The sequence below is a fragment of the Elephantulus edwardii genome, unplaced genomic scaffold (assembly GCF_000299155.1).
Source record: "Elephantulus edwardii isolate Elephantulus edwardi_28Jun2011 unplaced genomic scaffold, EleEdw1.0 scaffold00257, whole genome shotgun sequence".
NCBI classification, from domain to species: Eukaryota; Metazoa; Chordata; class Mammalia; order Macroscelidea; family Macroscelididae; genus Elephantulus; species Elephantulus edwardii.
In genome coordinates this window covers 2,244,866-2,255,076 of record NW_006400007.1, presented here as the reverse complement: position 1 = coordinate 2,255,076, position 10,211 = coordinate 2,244,866, and the positions used below count along the sequence as shown (strand labels likewise).

At 58.3% G+C, this 10,211-nt stretch overlaps 1 protein-coding gene across 1 annotated transcript in view; it reads left to right on the top strand.

The window, feature by feature from the left end:
* Positions 1-2,697, top strand: part of BCAS3 (breast carcinoma amplified sequence 3) — a 66,574-nt gene extending 63,877 nt beyond the window's left edge. The window contains exon 4 of the mRNA XM_006899470.1: positions 2,549-2,697. Coding sequence (XP_006899532.1) covers positions 2,549-2,697 — 149 coding nt within the window. The remainder of the gene's footprint in view (positions 1-2,548) is intronic.
* The last annotated feature ends 7,514 nt before the right edge of the window (positions 2,698-10,211 follow it).

Sequence of the window (10,211 nt, the reverse complement as noted above, 5' to 3'; positions counted from 1 at the left end):
AGAGACCTCAAAACATAGACCTAGCACCCATGTTAGGGAGCTCTTAAACAGGAGAGGAAGTCACCAATCACTTGGTAACCCTTGGGAGGTGGAAGTGTCCACTGCCATCTCACTCCAGGCCTGATTGGTTAAGAGGACCCACGGTGACAGTTACATGCCCAGCTGTCAGCCAAAAGGTGGCAGGTCAAACCCACCCAGTGGCTTTGACCAGTGTTCTTTTTCCTAGGGAGAAAGCTGGGGCTTCCATATAGTTGTCATGTACTGTCATGTCACAGTTGACACATAGCAGGTTTTCCCCTCTTTCTCCTGTGGAGCAGCTGGTGGTTTCAAACTGCATGCGTTTAGGTTGGCAGTGCAACTCCTTAGCACTAAGCCACCAGAGCTCCCTTTCCCACAGAGATTATAGTCTAGGAAACCCAGCTCCCCATAGGGGGAGCTCTGCTTTATCACAGAGGATCGTTGTGAGTCGAACCTCGTGGTAAAGAGAAACCACGAACAAAGTAGTTCAGGCTTCACCTGGCCCTGAAGAGCAGCAAATTCACCTTATAAACCCTTTGTCGACATTCCTGCAGTGTCACGGGGTGGGGTGGGGGCTGCGCGTCTTGTGGGCTCTGGTTTGACACCTGGCAGTGTGGCCACATCAGCTTTTTTTGCATCAAAGACCATGGAGCCTGTTACTCAGCTCTGGGAAGGGGTCATCCTTTCCCATACTAAAGAGCTCTCCTCCTTCATCGGGGCTTTCTCCCTTGGGCCTGATGTCCAGGACCTAAGAAAGCCCCTGCCTTTTCTTACACTGCAGTGCTAGTCAGCTCTCCTGCCCTCCTGGGCCCTGCTGTCAGCGCCCCCTAGTGCCAGGACAGCCCTGCATGAGGGCAAGGGCCTCGGAAACCAAACTGGGGGCTTGGAGCTCTCCCACACATTCCACTTGCTTGTGGCAAGGGGAGGAATAGAAAGAGCCTTCTTGAAGTCTGAAGCTTCCATAGAGAATTCCCAGCGTCTCTGCTTTTCCAGCCTTTCTTGGCACAGTAATAGCCTGTGCCTCTCAATTAGGGTGAGACTGGAGAAGGAACACAACAAAGACCCCGGCCAACAGCCACCTGCCTTGTTTTCTATCCATATCAGGAAAATTCTTGAAAATTCCAGGTTTGTGGTCTAAAGGAGCAGCTTGGATATCAGAGACCACAGCCAGGTCATCTGCCTCCATTCACAGTCGCTCTCTTCCCGGTGATCCCAATCTGCTGAGGGTTCAGGTGTCTTGTACAAGAGACCTTTAGACAGGGCTGCTCCAAGCTGCGGGTGGGCAGCACGGACTCCTCACACCTTCCCCAACCCCAGGCTGTGGCTGCTACTACTGAGCGGCCTCAGTGTTTGGGGGTGGCCTGAAGGGAATGGGAACCAGTGGTTGGTCCCTGGCCGGCAGCAGTCAGCTCAGGAGCCAAGGCTGTGACCCATTCCCTGCCCAAAGCCAGCTTGGATGCATGTGCATATGCAGGGGCCTCAGAGCTGATGCAGACAGGGACAGAGGCCACATAAGTAACATTCACACTACTTTGACGTCAGAGAGCTGTCTTGAGGTCCCGAGGTGGACAGACAAGTTCCCCTCAGTCACAGATAGGCATTCCTTGGAGAAGCCCAGGCTGCAGGGTTGGGCTAGACTCACCTCTCACCTCATGGCCACTAAAGGATTGAAAAAAGGTGTAAGTCACTGACCACCTACAGAAACCCAAGAAGTAATTCTTTTTTTGCATCTGCCAACAAGTCTCCTTCTAGTTCATCGACCATATGACTCATTTTGGGTGAAAATATGGTGGGTAGCCGGGTGGCTACAGCTGAGATGGATATTCAGAATGGCCACCTGGATGTGCAGGGTCCAGGGCAGGGTGAGGGTGAGGGGGAGCGGGAGCCTCTCTGCCTGCTTTTTACTCTCATTATGAGGACCCTCAAGGAAATACGGGGGCCAAGAAAAGGAGGAGAAGGGAGGTGCTCTAAGCAGTCCTCTCCATTGGAGTAGGCTCCTCTCAAATACATCGTACCCCTTCAGGGAACAAGGATACATCCCAGGAGGTACCAAAGATGAGCCAAGGCCTGGCCAGCAGGCAGAAGTGTGGGAATGAGAAAGAGCAAGTGCATGTCTAATAAGCCAGGGGCTGGGACTCCTGGGTAGGGGAAGACATGTAGGGACAGTTCAGGCAAGAAGGCTGCAGCCTGACTCCTGCCCCCCTACCTGACCTGTAGATCCAGGACAGGAGATGCAGAGCTGGAGAGCATGCAGGCATGAGGCCATGCCCTTTGCTGCCATCTATGCTGCCTAAAGGGATTCCTTACAGTGAGGGAAGGTGTAAAACGAACCTGCCAGCCCAGGGAGCTTCTCCCTCCCTGGTTAAGTGTCCCTGTGATGCTGCCACCTGGTCCATGTGGGGAGCAGGTGGGGATCTCCCCTGCGGAAGGATGTAAGTGGAACCAGATTGGTGCCTGAAGGCAGGCAGCCTGACCATGGTGTGCCTCCAGACCCCGCTCTGACCAGACCTGGCCCTCTCCTGTCTTGCAGAACTGCAGCGAGAGGGAAGCATCGAGACCCTGAGTAACAGCTCAGGTTCCACCAGTGGCAGCATCCCAAGAAACTTTGATGGCTATCGATCTCCGCTCCCCACCAATGAGAGCCAGCCCCTCAGCCTCTTCCCCACCAGCTTCCCGTAGGTACCAGCAACCTGGTTCTGACCGGACTGCCGCTCACCTGCTGGAGGAAGGGGGAGAAGCCCCCCTCTGGTCCTGCCCTTCAGTCTCCACTCTTCTTTCATCATCCACCTTCCCCATGCTTCCAACAGCCATCCACGAAGCCTGGATGGAGATAAGACCCTTCTCCTAGGCACCTTGGTGCCTTTGACCTCTGCAGCACCTGTCTGTCAGCTGGGCTGTGGCTGTGAGAGACTGCAGAAGCCCAGTCCCCTCCTCCATTTGCACATGTCGTCCTGCATTGGATCCGATTTTGCATTTTCTAACCATACCCACAGGAGGTCTGAGAGAGCGCCCAGCCCTTGGGACTGTGTGGGGAGAGGGAAGATGGCCTAGCAGGGCATTTTGACCTTACCAGAACAGCCTCAGTCTCAACCCACTTCTAGTGGTGAAACACAGTCGTTCCCCCTCCCCACTTCCCTTGGCCAACCAACCCTCCTGACAGGTGAACTGAGGCCTGGAGTATTAGGGAAGGAGGAAGGAAGGCAAGGCCTCCACTCTCTCCTTTTTCCCCCCTTTCAGTTCATGGGAAGAATTTGTCTTCAAGCCCTTTTACCCTGGTTCTGTACTGTTCAGTGAAGGAGACTGTGGTTATTAAGGCCCTGTCAAAAAAAGTGCACGTCTTGTCCAATAAATCAAGCTGCGATTGGTGTCCATCCTGAGTTGCTGAGGTCAAGGTTGAGCAAAGTCCTGTGGGCCTGACTGGGTGTCCCTGATCACAGCCCCAGCCCCACCACCTGCAGTGGGAGGGCGGTGAGGGAGTAGGATTGGGAAGATGTTTTACTCTGCAGTTTGTATGGGGCCTGATGTAACCCATCTCCACCAGCCCTGTCACCAGAGCCAGTGACTTCTGTGTCCTGCATATCTGGACCTAGCTTTGTTGGGTGGAAGCACAGCCTCACAGAACCACCCCTCTTCAAATCCAGAAGATAGTAGGGAGGTCAGGTGAAGGTGAGTCTCATGAAACCTGGATATTGAGGTGCTGTTTTCATTCCTCCCAATTCTGGACCTCAAGCAAGGTGACATGAGCTGGGTAGTGAACAGGTATAGAGAGTAAGAAGAAGACTAATGTTTCCCCCCACCTCAAGCCCACTCTACCACCCTTCCCACCAGAGAGACACTGGGGAGTCCTTGGAGGATTAAAGGAAACCCATTGAGCCAGGTATGGTTTGGGGTGAAATTTAATATAACAGCCAAGAGTCAAGTTCACAATTGAGTCTTCCCATCACTGTTCAGCTGAAGGAGGAAACAAACGCCTGTATCTTCACAAACGCCCCACGCCGTCCTGGCACCTGAGAAGATATTTGAGTCTTCAGTTGCCTTCATGGATCAGCTGGGCATGTTGGGAGAAGACGAACCTCCATCCTGCTAGGCTTTGTAAGCTGGATCCACAGTCTGGCGTAGGCTGGCCTAAACTAGTCCCTCCTGGGAGCTGGCAGGGTGAGCAATCACATGGCAGAGTGAGGGAGTCTGGAGAGGCCTGGGCACAGCCGGTTGGGTCAGCTAGAGGAGTTGCAGCTTTTCCTCATTTTAGCTGAACTGGAGACATTGGCAGGACTGCCTTGGCCCCCACTCCTAGCAGAGCAGTGTTACGGTTGAAAGGGGGTCTAGGGAGGGCAATACCATGCTACCCGGTCCAACTCCTGGGGCTGAGTCCAGGGCTCTAGGAAGGCTAAGCTCTCAAAACACCCTAGGGCACATGATGGGGCAAAGGCCTTCCTGTCAGGAGCTCTTTGCAGCTACAAGGGAAGCAGCTGGCAGCTTGGAGTCAGGAGTCCTGCCTGGCCCAGTCCTTTCCTTCCAGGGGTGGGGGGAGGGGGGCAAAACAGCTGTGGCTGCCTCCAGTCAGGGAAAGTGGTGGGTGTAAGGCTGGACTCCCGGCTGAGCTTGCAGGACAATCTGGTTATTCATCTGCTCACAGCCAGGGCAACTCTTTTTGAGTATGTGGGGGAAGGGGAAGGATAAGAGAGGCCAGATAAGCTGGCCCCATGGTGGCTGCCACTAGAGCTGGGGTTATCAGGGAGGCCTTGGGCCTGGCCCCTTGCTAATTGGAGAGGTATGGACCTTGCTTCTAATCAGCTGGAAGTAAAAGCTGGGGTGGGGGACCTTACTGCTCAGGGCCCTGGAGCAGCCAGCCTGCTGTCCTCTACAGATAACCTCCAGAGCAATCTCCATCTCCCCCGGCAACCCCTGCAGACTGCCATGAGGGCAGCACCTAGGAGGCCATCAAAACATGAATCTAACTGTGGTTCTATCAGGTGACCATAAGGAGCCACATGACCTTGCTGATTCTCACAGGACTGTCTGCTAAATGGGCAAATTGCTATGGATTCCCTCGTAATTCTCAGAGAAAACCTGTTTTTCATGGTCTGCAGGGAGGTGAAGGAAACCTAAAGAGCCAACTCAAGGAGGAGGACCATTGATTTGAGAAAAGGCCAGTGGCCCCAAGGCAGATGAAGGCAACAAACTCTGATAAATGCCCCATCCATTGCCAACTCCTCTAGAAGCAAGCAAGCCAAAGGGCTGCTGGCCTGGGACGGGAGACGGTGTCTCCTGCTCATTTGCTGAGTTTCACCATGTTCAACCCAGTTCATTCCACTTCAACTTAAGAGTTTGCCTTTACATCCCAGATAAACTGAATCAGAATCTCCAATCTCCTCAAAACATGTTCTGATTCAGTATATCAGAGTAGAAATGCAAATTCTCAGCAGGATTTTGAACCAGAATGAGCCAGTTCAAAGCCCTGGTTTTCATAGAACAAGAGATTCCCTCAGCTAGAAGTTTCCAAAGTCAGTACTGTTACACGTTTGTAGATGGAAAGCCTAAGGCTATAAAGTCACACCATCTACAGACTCCTCATCTGCATCCAGAGCAGCTTCCCTGCCCCGTCACTGCTGAGCTAACTTTTGTTGGCCTGGGCTCCCAACACAACTCTGATTCTGATCCCACTCATTTCACCTCCTGACCTCCAATTGGGTCTCCTCACTGACTTTGAAGCTGTTCTCTGTGCCTGGGAATGGGATAGCAGTCCCCTCCTGCAGACCTAGAACTGAAAAAGGGGGCAAAGGAAAGGCCCTGGAGGGCATCTGGATGTCTTATATTCAAAGCCTGAAGGAGCACAGAGGAGTTGCTAGACATGTTCTCATTAATGCCTTGCTGAATGAGCTGGGGCTTGACTGCCTTATCTCCGCCTTCTAAGGAATGGATTGGGAATTACTCTCTTTAAAGTTTGGTGGGGAGGGTCCCCATCCCAACTCTGCCAAGGGTAGTCATGTGGCTCTGGGTGCTGCTGCCCCTCTGGGCTGCAGTGGTTGAATCTGTAAAGAAACACCCCCTACAGGGAGGAGCCAAAGTGCAAAGGGGAAGCTGCAGGTCAGAGGTTAAAGGGTAGCAGGAGGCACAGAAGGCACAGTGGCTCCTGGGTGGGGAGAGTGAACTCGGGTGCGGCCCAGCGAGAGTCTGGATTGTGGCAAGGTGCCCCACACCAATCCGGGGGTTCTTCACTCGCTATAAAAATGTTTCTATAAGCGAATCAGGAGGTGGTGCGCGCTAGCGGGCCGGCCCCGCCCCTCGCTGGCAGGTGGGCTGCTCTGGGGCCCCGCTTTCAGGCTATGCACCCGCGTGCCCCATTCATGCTCCGAGGTCATGGCACCCGCACCCCGATCCTGTCCACGCGCACATACACCGCCTCACTTTCATTCGTGCACTAAACCTGGGCCCCAGAACAACAAACAATACGCAATTCCTGGAGGTTACAGGGTCCCCAAGACTATGGGAAGTTGTCCAATGGCCAGCTGGGACGTGGTGTGGGTTCTCGACCGCGCGACCTTGGCCTCCGGTCTAGGCCACCACTGAGAGGGCCGGCCCGTCCGGCTGGCCCTCGCCTTGGACTCTAGGGTCACACAGGCCTTGGTGGAGGGCGCTGCTCCGAGCCCACCCGGAGGAAGTGTGCTGGCGCGCGGCCTGGGCCACGTCGCGGCCGGAAAGGGGTCGCGGTCCCTTTCCCCGCTGGACCTGCAACCGGGTAATTGGGGCGGGAGGGAGGCGACGGCGGCTCCAGAGAGGCTGCGCGCCTGTCAGCCGCAATTTGTCTAAACGGCCGGGACCGCTGCGGGCCGGGGTCACTGAGGCCGCGGCCCCCACCCCGGCCAGACCAGGGACAGCGGGGGAGCCCAGCTCGGCTGCTAAACGGGGGGTGGGGGGGCCCGGATGGCGCCAGGGCTCTGGGAGGCGCGGGTAGGGGCGGAGAAGCCTGGGACGGAGAGACTGTCTGCACGCGGGGTGTCCTCACCCCACACACGCGAGCACCGGCGGGACGCACGCGCCCAGTGGCACCCCCACACGCACAGGTCACACACGTGACTCGAGCTCTGGGCACACACGGCCACGCTCACACTGCCGCGCGCCTGGCACCGGCCTCGCTCCCACGACCGGCTGCGCGTCCCTTGGGCCCCACGTCCACGCACTCCGAGCGCTCCTGCCATTCGCTCCCAGGCGCACAGACCCTGATTCGGCCGGGACTTGAGCGACCTTCAGGCGCAACCCGGACCAGGTCGCGGCAGCGCAGGGAGTAAAGGGGCCCCATGCCCGACGGCTGCCCCGCCCGCCTGGGCACAGCGACCCCACAGGCCGGACCGAGGGGCTGTGGAGAGCCGGGCAGGACTGAGCACGCGCGGCAGGCGGACCCCAGGCCCGCGCCCGCCCGACGCCCCGACCCGGACGTGGGGGGAGCTGAGCGCGCGTCCCCCGCCCGTCTGCCCGGCCTGGCCGATGCGAAGTGACAGGGGCCGGAGCTTTGTTGTGCAGCCTCGGCCTCCTGGCGCCAGCCGCCCCCGCCCAGGCCCTCCCCCTGCAGCCCCGGGCGGCCGGCGAGGCGCCCCCCGGGGCCTCTTAAAGAGACACGCACTCTGGGCCCGGGCGGAGCCCCCCAAGGGCGCAGGTTCCGGGTAAAGGGGAGGGCGGCGGAGCCCGAGCGGGGGAGGGGCCGGAGCGAAGCTGGGCCTCCCCAGCGCTGGTCTCGATGAGCCAAAGAGATCCCTCGCTGAAGAGTTTGGCGGGTCTAGTCAGAATCTTGAGATCGCCTGCATAGGGACCTCGGGATGTTTGCGGGGTGACAGGCAGAAGATGGGGTCCAGTGGGGACAACCTAGGAACCGTACAGGGCCCTCAGGCCCACGGCTGCCGTTAAGACTCTCCCTGGTTAGGTGAAATCAGTCCCCAAATGTCACAGCCTGAGGGTTCGTTGGGCAAACAAACCAGGTCATGGTGCTTCAGGAATATCCAGGCCTAAGACCAACCACAGACCCTCTCCAGAAAAATGTCCAAAATGCATACACTTGGTGTACACACCTCCTGACAAGTACCTCTGACAAACACACACACACACACACACACACACACACACACACACACACACACACACACACACACACACACACACACACACACACACACACACGCTCTGCAAACGCATTCATGCATTCCGAGGCCTGCCCTGGCTACTCTCTGGGCGCATCACCGATTTAGCAAACGCGTCCACACACGTTCTTCCCCCAAAGGGCCACAGCCTCCCGCGGGACTTTGTCTTGCAAAGTCGCAACGGATCCTGCTCCGGCTGCATAGACCGCACAGCGCAGAGTGGAAGATTCGTTCTAGGCGGAGACAAGGTGCTACTGAGAGGAAAGACCCAGGCAAGAGCGAGGTCGTGGAGAAAACCTGGGGGGCGGTGCCCACTTGAGCTCCGCGGCTGGAGTGTTTGCAAGGGCGCCAGGAAAAGCAAGGAAAAGTTGCAGAGGCCAAACCACTCTAGTGAGCCTCGAACTCTCACCGCCTGGCGAGAGCCAGGCTTGCACTTAACTAAATTCAAGAGCAACGAAGACTAGGTGCCCTGTGGCCCCCGTGTGCGCAGCGCTGGCCAAACTGTCAGGGTCAGTGCTGGATGCAGGCAGTGTGCGCCCACCACGCAACCACAGGGCCCGGGCCAGCAACACTCGGCCGCCCTTGGATTCGTTGTACAGGCAGGCATGTCACGGTGTCTAGGGTGTGGTCTGTTTTGTCCTTCAGAAGGCGACAGACAGGCACCCGAGGGATGTGTGCATACACACCTTAAGTGCGCGGACAGGTGTATAGACGCTCCACTTTGAGCAGTGGAGGGAATGGACACTAATCCATCACCATTCGGATGCAAATTCTGTCTCATTCTCTCTCTCATATTCTCTCTCTCTCTCTCTCTCTCTCTCTCTCTCACACACACACACACACACACACACACACTCTAACGCGTTCCCCGCCCCACTCCCAGAATTCGCAAAAATACCGGGGTTGCTTGAGGACAACTACTGATGGGGTGAGGGTGTTCAACCACAAGTGCGCGCAGACACCTGGCCCCCCACGCGGTTACCCACAGCACTGAACGCAGCAGGCAAGCCTGTCGAGCTGGAAACAAACTAGACAAGCGGTGGGAGGGGGAGAGAGAATCCTAGTGGGGAGATGGAGGGAGATCTGCGTCCTGGCACCGGATGCGGCGAAAATTCGTTGAGTCGCGGGCCGGGAAGCCCAGGGCTGCCATCGCCCGCCCGCGCCGCACAGCCCGGGTCCCGCAGAAGGCGCGCCCACCTTCCCAGCCTCGGGACCCGCTGTCCGGGCCTCAGGAGCCTCGGGGAGCCGGTGGGAACGCGGGGCGACACTCGGTCGAGTCCAGGGACCGCCTGCGACGCCGAGCTCCTCCCGAGTCTGCCTGAGGGGCGGGAGAAGACGCGCGCTAGGGGGTCCCGAGTCCCCCGCGCCCCGCCCAGCTCGCCGGCCCCAGTACGGCGGCGCCTCCACTCACCGGCTCCGGCCACCTGGGCTCCGTCCGGGGCCTCGGCCGTCCGCGCCTGCAGACTCGCCGGCTCACCGGCCTCGCCCTCAGCGCCCGCCGCCTTCAGCCCAAGCGCGGGGGCCCCGGAGCGCCGAGGCCGGAGCGGGGTCGGAGGCCGGGCTGGGGCGCGGGGTGGGAGGGCGCCCCCTCTCCTTTGAGGCCCTGTTCATGCTTGCTACTTGGGGCCGGCGCTGCAGCTAGGATCCTTCCCGAGGCCGGGGACCCCTGCGTCCCCCGCCTCCAGCCCTCCGCCGGCTCAGGCCGGCGCTCGCGCGCCGGGGTCCCAGCGCAGCCGCCGCGGGCGCGGGCGGGGCTGAGGGCAGGGGGAGGGGTCTCGGGCCCGCCGGCCCGTCATTGGTTAATATTTTATTCTGTTGACATGTTTTCTTACTGCTGAGGCTTCCGACACCTTCTCCCGGCCCCCCCCTCCCGGCCGGAGCTCGGCCCGAGCTGTCAAAACCCCGCCCCCGGAGACCCACAATTGGTCCAAAAAGCGTAAAATCAGCAATCAAGGGGGGCCTGGCTCGTTAGCGCAGGGGACCCGAGCAGGGCAGGCCATGTGAGATAGTCACAGTTTTCCAGAGATCACGACAAGATCTAACCAGTCGCGCGTGGTCCCC